Here is a 14,678-nt window from a genome sequence, read left to right as displayed (position 1 = left end):
CTCCAAGGCTCAACTTTTTAAATTCTTTTATTGAACATTGTACAATAATAAACACTGCAAATGTGCATTATTCCAACCTGGACTTTTAAAGTGGTAAATAAAACTCCAATCCTACAAAAATAAGATTTTGAGGTACATTTGGGTTCAAACTTTTCCAAGCAACCAGATAAAAGAACCATTAACACGTAGTTTCATGATAATCACTGCACTCACTGTGCTGCCATGTCTCCGAGGCTCAGGAGAACACACACAGCATCTCCCTCAGAATCAGAGAGCATCTGCTTCTTTGTATCCAACACATTTTCAGAGATGCTCAACCTGCACTGTGACAAGTAATCCCCACAACCTGGTCCTCCTTCCTCTTGGACGTTTTGTGTGGAAGCAGGGGACGTCTTTGATCCTTGGGGGAGGTCTGGTAGAGGATGTGGAAGTGTTTCTGCTGATGTTTCGTCCTCCATCAGGCTAAAGCCGTTCAAGAGGGTGTTAGCTGCCTCGAGCTCTGTTTCTGACCAACATCTCCCCTCATGTCCGAGCAAACTGGCCTCATTTGGATGCAGGGGCTTGGATGCACATTCAGGTGAAGTGGACTCTGAAGGTTCATCACTCTGATCAGGCTCTTGGTAGTGCAGTTTCAGGAGGTTAGTAATGGTGTCATCTTCCTCCTGAGTGATCTGGAGGACTAGCAGGCTTGGTTTCACTTGAGGGCGGAGGCGATCCATTTTCAAGGTGAGACCACCGAGATCTACGGTGGGGTTTGGTCCAGATCGGAATGGATCTGGATGAACCGACGGGGCCTGGCAGGCGGACATAAGAGGCGGTGGAGTGTTGAGCTGGAAGCAGTTTAAGACCTGAAGGAGAAATGAGTCGGGGTCATTTTCTTATCCAGAGCTGGGTCACTATTTGTGTTGTTTTAATTTTGGGGTTTTAAGAATATTACTCATCACAGGTTTTGTTTTAGTTTCCCTTTAAATGAAAAGTCTATGATTCATGCAACAGTACATCTTGATTAAAACCAAAGTAAACTCCACCCTAGTATTAATTTCATCCTAGCCCCCTGGTCAGGGTCTTAGATCTGTCTGACAGGACTGAGCCGATCTTATTAAAATCACCCGCTCTGTCTGGGCCCACCATAAGCTCTGTAACCCTGGCATCCACCCACAGAGAACAGATGACAAATGCAAGAGGAACCCCAGCATCACCTCAATAAAGTTTCACTATCTGTGGTGTTCTATTCCGTTTTTGTGCAGAGAACAAAGCATCCTGCAGCTTTTCTGTACCCATTTTTTGCTAAATGTGCTTTTAAAAAAATATCTGACATATTTAAATATGTGATGTATTAGAAAATGTGTTTATTATATATTTATCCCATGGCTATTGGAGTATGAATGATTCATTCATAAGGGCAGGGGTTCCCAAACTTTTCAGCCCGCGACCCCCAAAATATTGGTGCCACAGACTCACGACCCCCACTGTCCCTCAAAGTGATTTAATGTGGCTTCAATTAGCTGGTCTGCAGAAATTTAGCCTACCTGTATGAGCTTGAGGCTGTGTTTCCTGTGCTGTTATGAATTAACCTGCTGCTACTGATGCTTTTGATAATTAAATGTTCACTAACTAAACTTAGGAGTCATCTCACAAAAAGAAAGGCAGAAAACTCATTACATTTTCTATTTTCAAGGTTTTCTTTCAAGGTTAACTACAATTTTTTTCCTCAATATTTTTTACTATAATGGGTAAAGTGTACTTTTTTAAAATAACTTCGAAAAAAAAAACATTCTGGAAGGAATCACACAAACCCCCCCATATGTGTCTTGCGACCCCCCAGGGGGTCCCAACCCACACTTTGGGAACCCCTGCATTAGGGTACCTTTGGCAACCAGCTTACCCTCAACTCACTCACTACGTTGGGGATCCTCCTCCCACAGATCATGCTGGGATCAGTGTAGAACAACTCTGCTGGGGTAATGATGGGATGGACTGGAGCAATGACAATGAGATAATATTAATTGAATCATCTATATTTGCTGGATAGATATGGAGCTCTGAAATATATTCTTGTGGTTGAAACTGACTCACCTGTGTGGTTGTAGCAGTGTGTGTTGTGGTTTTCCAAGCCTGAGATCATGTACAGAGGGTGGAAAGAGGGATGATGCAGGGTCCTGTTGGAGAGAGGAGGTAAGGTTGGCCGATGATGCAGGGTCCTGTTGGAGAGAGGAGGTAAGGTTGGCCGATGATGCAGGGTCCTGTTGGAGGGAGGAGGTAAGGTTGGCCGATGATGCAGGGTCCTGTTGGAGGGAGGAGGTAAGGTTGGCCGCCTGGACACCTGGTGGAGGAGAAACATGGAGTTATGTCTCCTGCAGCACATGCTTTGTTTGGTTTCTAACCAGCCACATTTTAAGTTAAACAAAGAGCTAATTAAAACTCACGACATAATGTCTTTGATTGAAGTTCATGGTTGACTTTTTGACTCAGTTCTGTTCGTTGGAAGGAGACCGCATCAGCTGCAGCTAGTAATGGTGGATTAAACGAAAACTAACACCGTCATGTTAATGCTAGCATCCAATTAACACCCCCTGCTGGTCACCGTCGGGGACCCTGTTTATTTGCCCTTTCTGCATTAATGAAACTTACAATGGTCGATTTTATTTTTTTACATTCAAAGCTTTAAGTTTGCTCTATGCTGCAGGTTAGATAACATGAACTAAAAAGTTATTAAAATACTCACATCCTTTAACTTAAGTCCTCACAGGTTATGGCTGAGACCAAAGTGATTGTAGTTCTTAATTTACAATGAAAAATAAATTCCTCAACTGTTAAGTTTATCAAGGCTGATTCAAGTAATGTATTTCAGAACAAGACTTAGGCTACTTTGAACATTTCCATTCAGTGCTTCCCTTGTACTTCTTATTGAAGTGTCGAGAAAAAAACATAGGACCTATCACTTTTTTTGTAAAGAGGCTAACAAAATTTCCCTTTTTTTTTTTATCTGAAAGTTAAATTTTCACTTTGTTTTTTCACATCCGAAGAAAATGTTTCGTGTTTTTCACAGTCTTCACTTTTTGTTTTTCATGCCAGAACCACATTTTCACATTTTTTCCTGCGTCAGAAGCAACATTTTCTGGTTTTCAAGTTTTCTCACCTCCGAAGAAAGATTTTCATTTTTTCTCACATTTTTTCACGTTGAAACCAAAGTTTTTACTTTTGGCATGTTTGTTTTTTCTCTGGAAGTAAAATCTTCACTTTTGGGAGTTTCTTTTTCACGTCAGAGGCAAAATGTTCATTTTTTACAAAATTTTAAACTTTATTCATGTTTTTCACATCAAGCAAAATTTCACTTATGTTTTGTTTCAGAAATACAATTTTAACTTAATGTTTTTCATGTCTGAAGCAGAATATTCACTTTTTCATGTTATTTGCATCAGAAGCAATTATTTTACTTGTGCCATTGGTTTTCGCAGCAAAAGCAAAATTGCCGTTATTTTCATCTGTTTTGCATCAGAAGAAAATTCACTTTTTCCATGTTTTTTTTCCCCAGTTTTTCCTGATTCAGAAGAAAAGTTTTCTCTTTTTCTACTAATGAAGCAACATGTTCATTATTTTTCACTCTGGAAGAAACATTCCTATGTTTTTGTGTCAAGTCTGTTGTTAATATATATATGCTCACTTTCCAGCTGGAACAGTAGTTATAAACATTAATGCAGCAAATAAAATAAGTGAGTTTCTTCTCATTTACCACTTAAAACCAAGCTGCTTCAGTCAAGTGTGATACCCTTTCCAGAGTTCTTAAAATAATTAGATAACTTCCTTTGTCTAAAAAGTATTATTTGACAGTGTAATATACAAAAAGACAAATACAGAACTTATTAGAAAAACACTTTATTCAATTTCCATTTCTTTTAAAATTGTACTCCCCCTAAACTTTGGAAACATCAACTTTCACTTGAGAGTTTCTTTCTGCATCTGTGAGAACAAAGGAAAAAAAAAAAAAAAAGAATACAGTTAAAAAGTAAGATCTCCTCTTTTAAATGTGGAGTTGAAAATGTTAACATCTCACCTTTTGTTGCAGCACGTATAGGTTTGTTAAACCTGGAGACTTTGATGTAACGAGCAGGGGGGTGGAAGGCTGGCTGGTATGAGACAGGCGCTCTAAATGGTCGTCTGGTGGCAGCCGTGGTTGTAAGTGCTTTGGTTGGCTTGATGGTGGAACTCTGGAAAGCTAGAGTGCAGAAAGAAAACAAATGATCTAAATATTGGGGGGGGGGAAATATAATGAACTTGTCATGCTAAGCAGGTCAAGAAGCATCTGTACCTAAAGTGGACCCATTAGTGTGAATGATGCTGCCAGCACCGACTGCATCAGCCTCAAATCTATAGACGGAGAAGAGGCGATGGAGACCAGCCAGAGGATACGTGCACTGGATCATCACTCTGCAAGACAAGGACAACTTGAAGATACCATTTTAAGATTGAAAGTTAAAAAAAAAAAAAAAAAAAAAAAAAAAGTGATTTAAATTTGATAAAAACCTCTCAGTAGCCTGATCAGAAACTGCATTTTTCTTATTGACGTTCCTCCGTTTGTAGAAAATCTCATTCTGATAGGTCACACTTCCCCTGTCAAGCTGGAAGCAAAACGTCATCAATATGAGGCAAAATAGAAAAACAGATTCAAGTATCATGTTGGACTGAGTTTTAAATTCTTCATCTGCAGCAGTACCTTGACGGTGGATCCACAGCTGTTGAGCGGGAAAGAGAAGAGAGCCCTGGTGCCGTCTGTCTCTTTGGGTCCACAGTATTTGTCTACAAGGTTGGTTCTCGCAGGATTTCCTCCACTTGGCATGGCCAGAGACACATCAGCCACTGCAGTCATCTTCCCATCAGTTGAACACACTGCAGAAGAGTATTGAAGTCAGCATACTCAAGATTATATTAGTTCTGGGAATAAAAAACTATAAAGTTCTTACGGATGAATTCAGTAGAAGAGAAACGACAAGTCTTTACAGTGGAGCTCTGGACCTCAGCTGTTTCATGATCCTGCATGAGGATCTCGAACGTACCAGAGAATCCATTCAGAGTATATTCCTATAAAACAAAAGCAGCTGAGTTTTTAGTCCAGCTTCAAGGAAACCCTGGTTCACAAAAATTGAGTCCATGCTACGCATGAAGTCCTCTCCTCACCTTGTACTCGTAGCCATGACTGAAGAGCGGCACCTCCAGCAGCAGGCTCTGGCTGTCATTGCTCATGATGTAGCCATTCTGGGCCGCCAACTCTGAAGTCAGCGGGTCTGAGCCTATGCTGATCACCCACATGTAGTCAAAAGGCCGGTGGTCCAGTTTAAAGCTGATGCCGGACTCGGAACAGACGGCGTCAAAGGCTGGAGGAGCTGTCAAACACAGAAGGGTGACTCTGCAGACATGTAATACAAAGTGATGATAAACTGTTCAGTTCAGGAAATGTAATGACTTACAGACATCAGTGAAAGTTGCCTCAATGAATGCCATGTGGTAAAAAGTCTCATTGTCAGGCTGCACTGTTAGTGTGTAGTTGATGTCCAGGCTGTACTGAAGAACTGCATCTTCTTTAGAGAGCTAGGAAACAAAGTAGTTAGGACCGAGTTCAGACCACCAAAAACCAAAGGCCCAACCAACTTCAAAAGTCCTCTTACCTGATGCATGACCACAGGGTCATCAAAAGGCACCTTCAGAGTGTAGCCATGAGAGTTGTTGGAGTGAACAACTTCCATCATGATGCTGCTGCTCGTATTCATGAATGGCAACATAAAGTCTTGCCCGTTCAAATTTACAGCAGCCAACAAGACATCTTCAGGGAGATCTCCGAGGTGGACTGTAAACACTCGATCCTCAAGCACAGTTTGGTTTTCAGTGACAGGAGAGCGTGACAGCATTGGCGTAGAGAGAGTCCTGTGGGACCTGAGCCTGGTCTCTACCAGATCCTCATCCACCAAGATTTGTTCCAGATACAAGTGGAAGACGTAGAACTCGAAGAGGTCTTCAGAGAAAAAACTCTGCAACAGACACATGCAGTTTGAGAGGAGAATGTTGCAGTTAGATCATACCTGATGACTCAAATTCTTGTAAATCTTCATTGTTTTGCTAGCATACAAGAAAACAGAACATGCACTCTCAAACATCTCAGTTTAATTTCAGCTTCCAGGTCTAGATCGCTACTTAGAAGATGTAGGAAGCCTAAAGGATATCTCTGACCTTCCTGTATCCACCATCAACATTATAAGGGATGCTGATCTGGACTGTGGTGTTGTGCTTCTCCACAAAGTAGCCCTTGTCCTCCGCAACTGGTTGCGCCACTAGTTCGCCACCGAGTCCAATATTGAGGCGTGTGCTGTGAGTACTGGGGTACAACGCCTCAGAGGTCACCCACATCATGTAGCCACTGTCGTCATACGACCCTTCATCTGTTGGGAGAAACCCATGTTACAGCTTTGACTCAAAATCACAGTGGCAAGAAGCGAGAAAAAAAAAAATGCTGTACTGACCCATGGAGCAAGCAGCTACCAGGTCGACCATGAGGACAACCCAGCTTTGTCTGGAGAACAGAGTCGCATGGACAACCTCTACTGGGACACCATTCACCTGGAGGGACAGCGACTCAATCAAAACTTACATTGGACTGAACTTTTGTCTAGAAACCTGAAAAGTTGTAATGTAAGAGAAGGGCTGAATCACTTTTTAAAATAATGGATGAAAAGCCTTAAGAGTCAATTGTTCACCTCAGTGCTGAATGAGTCAGGTTGTCCATATGGTGTACGAAATACAAGCCTCCCATCTGTCAGAGAAAACGTGTAGCCCTGTGTACGAGCTTCAGAGAGGTTAAGAGGAGGGAGTTGCTCATCCGCCTTTTGAAACATCACCTGCCAGTCTGAAGTGGTGGAGCCATGAGCCTGCAAAGGGATTCAAATGTTTCAAAAAGTGGTACAGTGAAGCACAAACTGAGAAAAAAAGAAGAGAAAACATTTGAATATGTGTTAGAGCTACAGGTTTGATGGAATCCCAGTCATCTTTCTTCAGCCCAGATGGACAGCTGATTTCACTCCTCACAGACACCTGAGGAGAAATACACTTCAGTCATCTGAAATATCTGCAGAGCAAAGTAGTTCAAGAGGTCAGCAAGTTTACCTCCATGTAGTTCAGCTCACAGGTGACCTCTCTGGGAGACCAGGGGACAGAGGGAGAACAGGTTTTGTTCAAGGCATGGGTGACCTCTTTTCCTTCATGTGTCACAATCAGGTTTAAGTTGAATGTGAACACTTCATCAGCCTGAAAGAAAAATTATATATTTTTTTTGATATAGCAAAGTTGTTCTTTTTTGCATAGTCAAATTTAACAAGTTTAAAGAGCAGTTTGAGCATACTTGGTTGTCAGTGTGACAGCTGAGGTATGAAGCCCTGAGCTCTACATGGTTCGGTAAAGGGTGAACATTGATGCTGTAACCACATTCTGCTGCATACTTTTCAGTGATGGGGTACACGCCAGTTTCATCTGTAAAAGAAGCATTGCAATGAAGGGAGCTTCTGCAAGATACTAGTTTTCTTAAAGCACATGTGCAGTATACCAAACTATGGTGGCCCTGAAGGACAAAACAAAATTTATAAAAGATGAAACACTTTTACAAAGTTGGAGAGAAATTTACATTTTATAAAACTAAAGAGACATTAACAAAACACTTTACCAAGAACTAAACACATTTACATTTAAAAAAGGAAACAAAAACAAATTAACCAAATCAAAAAACACTTTTACAAGCGGTGAAACAATTTTACAAAAAGACGGAACACTTACCATTTCTGAAACAAATTTACATCCATTGTTAACAGAGAGGGAATGTACCAAACAGCAGAAGTGATGGAGTGAGGGGTAATTTATTTTGTTTGGATGGAGAGAAACCAAATGGAGCGACGTTACATGAAGTGTAGAAACCAACTTGGGTGCTTATCTGGTTGATCCTGCCGGTAGCATATGCTTGTCTCAAAGATTAAGCCATGCAAGTCTAAAGTACACACGGCTGGTACAGTGAAACGGCAAATTACCCATTAAATCTGCCATGGTACCGGTACTCCATTTGGTACTGGATCCCTTCCACTGTTTGGTACATTTCCTTTCTGTTAAAAATGAATGTAAATTTGTTTCAGGAATGGTACAAGTGCTCCGTCGTTTGTAAATTGGCCTTACTGCTTGTAAAAAAGTGTTGTTTTTTTATTTGTAAATTTGTTTTCTTAAATGTAAACTTGTTTTGGCCTTGGTAACAGTGTTTTGCTAATGCATTTTCTTTCATAAAATGTAAGAATGTTTTCCGAAATGTAAATTTGTCTTGAACTTTGTAAAAGGGTTTCATCTTTTGTAAATTTGTTTTGTCCTTCAGGGCCACCGTACCAAACCTTGACTTAGATAGACCGCTCAAAAGCATTGATGTGCCACACTCACCTACTGCCTCAAAGCGAGGTTCCTCCTTACTGAAGGAGAGGTCAACAGCTATCATGAAGTAACGATCATGACACTCCATATGAAGAACTCCTGCATGAGCACACAAGTTTACATCAAAATAGGAGTAAAATTATGTTTTGAATATAAATCAATGGTTTAAGGTTTAGATTACCATCAGGAATGCTAGCACAATGTGCAGTTGACATCGCAAATACGAGTACAGCCAATCTGTAAGATAAGAGGACATAAAAATGTCAACAAAAATCAAACCCAAAAGCCTTTAAAAAATCACCATAAAAACAACTTTACCGAAAGCAAAAGCCAAAATCCATATCCCCAGATGTGCTGGCAGTGTCTAGAGCTAGCTTATTTGCTAGCAAACTACACTTGTGAACCAACACAAGCTCAAATGAACCAATTTGTTGGTATATCCTGGCCACACTGACACCTTGAGGAGCTCTCTGCTCCACAAGCTTTTATGGTCCATTTCATTCTCCCTGAAACTCAAACTTCATCAGCTGCAACCGATTCAAGTTAGCTTGATTGTCAATGAGCGACACATGTGGCTCTACCACCCCAAGGGACTTAGGTTAACCAGTGAAGGAGGGGATTTATAAAAGCAGGTGTAGCAGGCAACACATCATGGTGCCAGTTTAGTCAGGATATACAAACAAGTGGTTCACTTTAGTGTTGGTTAGTAGGTGTAGTTTGCTAGCATTCAAGCTAGCTTTAGACACTGCCAGCACAGAAGTAGCTATGGATTTGGGGTTTTACTTTGGGTATGATGCTTTGCTTGACAATTACACTTTGTTGCTCTTAATATGGTTGAATTTCTTGTGATGTAATATGCTTTATCTTCCAGTGTGACCCTGCTAGTGTCCATGTGGGCAACTTTGAAATGTGATCAGATCCCCAATGGTAAGAATTTAAATGTCTGCTTGAACACATTGCTTGGAGTGGCACATTTTATTAAGATGTGAGCTTGTTTGTTCATGCAGGAGTTCTTCACATGGAGTGTCGTGATCGCTTCCTCATGATAGCTGTTGACCTCTCCTTCACTGGGCCTGAACCCTATTTTGAGGCTGTCGGTAAGACCTGCCCTGATTTTATTACTCTACGAGAATCGCCCAATATGTACCATACAGGAAAATTAATTAGTACGTCACCCGATAACAATCTGGTTGTTCAATGGCCCACACTGCAAAAACTCAAAATCTTACTAAGTGAAATTGTCATTATTAGTCTAAATGTCTTATCCCACTTGATTTAAGATGCATTTACTTAACAAGTAACATTTGAGCAAGATAGAGGGACTTGTTTTAAGACAATGCATCTTAAATATCTTGTTTAGTCAAGCAATCTTGAAATGATCTTGTTTTGAGTTGTAATTTAGAGGAAACAATTTATTTTAAATTTCATACATTTTTTTTTCAAGCTGAGATCTTATTTGTAGAAGATTGATAATCTTGATTTAAGACAAACACTTTACTTGATTTAAGTAAATGCATTTTACTGGAGAATCTATCAGAAAACAGCTCCATTGATGAAAGAAAAGTTGTTTTTAAAGGGTGGGTTACAGTTTTCAGGCGCTTTCTTCTAAATCAGATCAAAATATTCATCCTCAAACTACATGCAGACAATGAAACACCTACTTTTGAGCATAGATGGCTTATCCTAAAAAAACATGACTGAATATTAGTATATCCAGCTAACTATGAGAAGACATTATATCTCAAAATGCTCAAATTAAACTTTAATCTTATTTCAAGTACAAGATGGTCTTTAACCGAGAGAAGTGCTGCAATAATACAACTCAAATTAAGCTGAAAATATCTCAAATGAACAAGTTGACATGAAATTTATGGGTGCAAAAATCTTTTTTTGAGTGAAAAATTACTAATTATCATTCCTGTCTTATTCTGAGACACTATGCTTTAAAATACTAGTGAAATATTGCTTAAAATAAGTTTTCCCTGCTAATTTTAAGATCACAGTTTTCTAAATATTGTGTCTTTTTTATTTATTTATTTTTTTTAAGAACTCTTACCAAGCAAAATTTCATTTGTTCTATTGGCAGATTTTTTTGCTTATTTCAAGGTATTTTTACTTATTTTCTTTCAAAAAAAAAAAAAAAATTTGTTTTGTTTTTGGAGGGGCATTTTTTCCCCAGTGCAAGCTTCTTTTAATTTGAACTCCACCCCCTTTAGTTACAGTGGTGCTCCAAACTCAACTGTTCCGCTTCAATGTTTATTATCTGTACACTGAATTTAGTGATGCTGAGTAGAACTGATGTGATTGTCTTCCAGATGAGACAGGTGTGTACCCCATCACAACCCAGTACGCAGCAGAGTGTGGATACTGTATTAGAGCTCTTCCTGTACCTGGCAGTTTGGAGCTACGAGCCTCGTACTTCAGCTGTCATACTGACAACAAAGTATGCACAACTTTCATATAAAGCAGTGTTGGTCACCTATCAGCCCAAATTATTACATGTTGTCTAGGTTTCTGAAATTATGATGTTGGTTCTTTCAGGATGATGAAGTGTTCACATTCAACTTTAACCTGGTAGCAACACATGGAGACGAGGAGGTCACCTATGCCTTGAACAAGACCTGTTCGCCCTCTCTTCCCTGGTCTCCCAGAGAGGTTACCTGTGAGCTGAACTACATGGAGGTGAACAAAATTTCAATGTCATTTTTTACTGATTTACTTCTCGGGGTGCTTGATAACCTAGGTTTCTTGGTAGGTGTCTGTGAGGAGTGACGTGGCCTGTCCAACTGGAACTAAGAGAGATGACTGGGATTCAACCGTCCAAACTGTAGGTTTGATTCATGACAAGGACTTCTGTGACTGAAATAAGAACAATATTCAATCAGGAAAGTGTAAAAGCTGTCAACTCTTTCCAGGCCTATACCACCGCTACACCAGATTGGCAGGTGATGTTTCAAGGGGAGGAACCAGTACCGTTGAACCTCACTGAGGCGCACGAAAAGGGTTACGTATTTGACTTGACAGATGGAAGACTTGTTTTTCGAACACCGTATGGACAACCTGACTCATTCAGCACTGAGGTAAACTTGGAAGTATTCGTCTTTTCTCGTACATTTTTTTTTTTTTTCTTCTCCAAAGTAGGTTTTGAGTGAGTCTCTCTCTCCAGGTGAATGGTGTCCCAGTAGAGGTCGTCCATGCGACTCTGTTCTCCAGACAAAGCTGGGTTGTCCTCATGGTCGACCTGGTGGCTGCTTGCTCAATGGGTCAGCAACCCAAACTCATTCACTGTAATTCTTTCCAAGGTAATCACATATTTGATTTCTAATGTTGGTGTACCATCAACAGATCAGGGATCATATGATGACAATGGTTACATGATGTGGGCGACCCCTGAGGTGCTGCACCCACTGGTATCTGGTCAACATGAGATGCAGATCAATGTTGGAGTCAATGGGGAACTTGTGGAGCGGCCAGTAGCTGAGGAGAGGGGCTACATTGTGGAGAAGCACGACTCTATAATCCAGGTCAACATCCCCTACAATGCTGAAGGAGGACAAAGGAAGGTGAGAAATCACATGTGAAGTCTTGATGGTCAAAATTGGGATCAAACTTTTGGAAAGTTAATGTGGGACCTTCACGTGCGTTTCAGAGCTTTGTGTCAGGCGACCTCTTCGAGTACTACATATTTGATCTCTACTTGGAGAAGTTTTCTGTGGATGAGGATCATGTCGACTCCAGACTTCGCTTTCAACGGACACTGGCGACTCCCCTGCTACCTCGCCCTCTCTTCACAGAAAACCGTGAGTCTAATGATGCAAAATTTGACAAGTGGGTGTAACATAATCTGACTAGATTTAAATTCCAGGAACTGTTCTGGAGGAGTACACCTTCACGGTCTACCTCGGACATGTCCCTGAAGATGTTGCTTTGGCTGCTGTTCATTTGAATGGTCAAGAATTCACACTGCCGTTTACTAATGCAAGCAGCCACACCATCACACAAGTTGTTCATCCCAACAACACTCATGGCTACACTCTGAAGGTGGCTTTTGATGATCCTGTTGTCATGAGACAGGTAAAAACAGACATGGCTGTATTTGTCCAGTAGCAGCTTCAGAAGACTTCCTGGTTTATACAACAAAACTACATCCTGCTGGACTGAACCAGAATGTGTTTGTTCCTCAGTTCTCAAAAGAAGCTGCCCTGATGCAGCACTGGCTGGACATCAACTACACACTGGTTGTGCTTCCTGAAAATGAGCCTTTTTCTCACCTGGTATCAGTCATGGCGCTAACGGATGTCTGTAAGTCTCTGAGCATATTTCAAGGATTAATCCATTCCACTTGTGTATGGAGCAAAGGTACCCATTTGTCTTGTATTCCACAGCTCCTCCAGCCTTTGACTCTGTCTGTTCCGAGTCTGGGATCAGCTTCAGACTGGACCACCGGCCTTCTGACTACATGTGGGTGATTAGCATAGGCTCAGAACCGCTGACTTCAGAGCTGGCGGCCCAGCACGGATACATCATGCGCAATGACAGCCAGAGTCTGCTGCTGGAGGTGCCGCTCTTCACTCATGGCTACGAGTACAAGGTGAGAAGAGGACGACTCAATGGAAACATCAACTCTGTTTTTTAAGGTGCATGAGTTGTGTTGCGGATCAATAATCAAGCTGTGTTTTCCAGGATGTTACCTTGAAAGGGTTCTCGGGCACTTTTGAGATCCTCATTCGGGATCATGAAACATCTGAGGTCCAGAGCTCCTCTGTCAAGACTTGTCCCTTCACAACTGCTGAATTCATCAGTGAGAACATCTTGGTTTTACTGGAACAATGAGTGAGATGTTGCAAACAGACTCATTAACCTGTACTGAACTCTCTCTGTAGTGTGTTCAACTGATGGGAGGATGACTGCAGTGGCTGATGTGTCTCTGGCCATGCCGAGTGGAGGTGATCCTGCAAGGACCAACCTTGTTGACAAATACTGTGGACCCAAAGAGACAGACGGCACCAGAGCTCTCTTCTCTTTCCCACTCAACAGCTGTGGATCAAACGTCAAGGTACTGCTGCTCACTAGTCTCCTTGTTTTAAAGGTTAGTCACCATCTTGACATTTTCATGTTCTTTTCTTCCCTCAGCTTGATAAAGACTCTGTCACTTATGAAAATGAGATTTTCTTCAGTAAGAAGTTGCGGGCTCTGAAAAATCCAGCAGATTCGAGCAATGACGTTGAGAGGTGAGTATTTTAAAACGCAACTACTTGGAATTCAAGATATTTCACAAAGTGAGGTCAAACAAATCCTCCTTGTCCTGCAGGGTGATGATGCAGTGCACATATCCTCTGGCTGGACTGCATCGCCTCTTCTCAGTGTACAGGTTTGAGTCTGACAGCGAGGGTGTTGGCAGCATCATGCATACAACTGGCCTCCAGAGTCCAACCATTGGGCCCACTACTGTGTCCACAACCACCAAACGCTTCAGAAGCCCTGTCTCAATGCGACCTGGTTACCATCCTCAAGCTCAGCACATCAAAGTTTCTGGCTTTCTGAAGAATCTTTCTAAAAAAGGTTGGTGCCAAATTACAAACCTGATCAGTTTTGAGAGTTAAGTGTCTCGTTAACAAATGTTTGCTCTCTTTACAGGGGCTAGAGGATCTTCACAGATGAAGGTGAATGCTGCACTTTGAAAAGCTGATGTCATATTAACTGCAAATCAAAATAAAAGGGTGTCTTAAATTTGCATATTGCCATCTGTGTTTTTTTTTCCCCCAAAATACTTTAAATGAAAAGGATGAGTCTGATTACCAATTACTGGAAAAGCAGGAATAGTAGCATAACTCTTCAAGTTTTGATTACAGTAGCCTTGCAGATCTAAGGTGATAAATTAAAGCCTTACTCACTTTGGTTTGTTCTCAAAGTATGTGTGTATAACTAGTAGCCTTGGAGCTCACTTATTTCCCCAACAATGGTCTTCATTACTAAATGACTAAAATCACACTGGCTTTTTAAGGATGTTACTAAATGTGGTTTCCATCTAAATTAGCCTTTTCCAGTACAAAGCAAAAGCTTGAGCTGCTACATTAGCTCTATACAAATTAAAGGTACATGCTTCAGCAGTCGATGAGATCCACGTGGTGAAATTCCAACAGAACTCTAGATATGGATACAAGTTGAATATAAAATTGCTAGTGCACAAGGAATATACACCACTCAGCCATAACATTATGACACTTGCC

At 41.0% G+C, this 14,678-nt stretch overlaps 3 protein-coding genes across 5 annotated transcripts; 1 reads left to right on the top strand and 2 right to left on the bottom strand.

Annotated features, from left to right (window-relative positions):
• Positions 1-9: 9 nt before the first annotated feature.
• Positions 10-2,603, bottom strand: LOC117807332. 2 transcript variants are annotated; one of them, XM_034676584.1, is made up of 5 exons: positions 2,427-2,603; positions 2,315-2,323; positions 2,077-2,230; positions 1,886-1,977; positions 10-848 (listed from the first exon to the last, which is right to left on the bottom strand). In XM_034676584.1, exons 1-5 carry the CDS (start codon positions 2,451-2,453, stop codon positions 210-212), a joined length of 921 nt encoding a protein of 306 aa, XP_034532475.1. In that variant the 5' UTR covers positions 2,454-2,603; the 3' UTR covers positions 10-209. The 2 variants fall into 2 exon arrangements, with proteins under 2 accessions (XP_034532475.1, XP_034532474.1); XM_034676583.1 differs by having other exon boundaries at positions 2,077-2,323; positions 2,427-2,602.
• A 1,257-nt stretch (positions 2,604-3,860) lies between these two features.
• LOC117807237 lies at positions 3,861-8,932 on the bottom strand. Of its 2 annotated transcripts, XM_034676423.1 has the most exons (18): positions 8,767-8,930; positions 8,630-8,685; positions 8,458-8,547; positions 7,388-7,515; positions 7,153-7,293; positions 7,012-7,080; positions 6,747-6,917; positions 6,513-6,609; positions 6,223-6,431; positions 5,664-6,023; positions 5,466-5,586; positions 5,176-5,381; positions 4,962-5,079; positions 4,715-4,887; positions 4,525-4,619; positions 4,310-4,428; positions 4,055-4,216; positions 3,861-3,960 (listed from the first exon to the last, which is right to left on the bottom strand). In XM_034676423.1, exons 1-18 carry the CDS (start codon positions 8,787-8,789, stop codon positions 3,914-3,916), a joined length of 2,385 nt encoding a protein of 794 aa, XP_034532314.1. In that variant the 5' UTR covers positions 8,790-8,930; the 3' UTR covers positions 3,861-3,913. The 2 variants fall into 2 exon arrangements, with proteins under 2 accessions (XP_034532314.1, XP_034532315.1); XM_034676424.1 differs by lacking the exons at positions 3,861-3,960; positions 4,055-4,216 and having other exon boundaries at positions 4,350-4,445; positions 8,767-8,932.
• A 150-nt stretch (positions 8,933-9,082) lies between these two features.
• Positions 9,083-14,182, top strand: LOC117807238. The gene is made up of 18 exons (XM_034676425.1): positions 9,083-9,236; positions 9,320-9,375; positions 9,456-9,545; positions 10,764-10,891; positions 10,990-11,130; positions 11,204-11,275; positions 11,364-11,528; positions 11,615-11,711; positions 11,794-12,011; positions 12,098-12,248; positions 12,314-12,522; positions 12,633-12,750; positions 12,834-13,039; positions 13,132-13,249; positions 13,332-13,504; positions 13,582-13,679; positions 13,760-14,010; positions 14,086-14,182. Exons 1-18 carry the CDS (start codon positions 9,214-9,216, stop codon positions 14,127-14,129), a joined length of 2,358 nt encoding a protein of 785 aa, XP_034532316.1. The 5' UTR covers positions 9,083-9,213; the 3' UTR covers positions 14,130-14,182.
• The last annotated feature ends 496 nt before the right edge of the window (positions 14,183-14,678 follow it).

The sequence above is a fragment of the Notolabrus celidotus genome, chromosome 23 (assembly GCF_009762535.1).
Source record: "Notolabrus celidotus isolate fNotCel1 chromosome 23, fNotCel1.pri, whole genome shotgun sequence".
NCBI lineage: Eukaryota > Metazoa > Chordata > Actinopteri > Labriformes > Labridae > Notolabrus > Notolabrus celidotus.
This window is presented reverse-complemented; position numbering and strand designations above follow the sequence as displayed.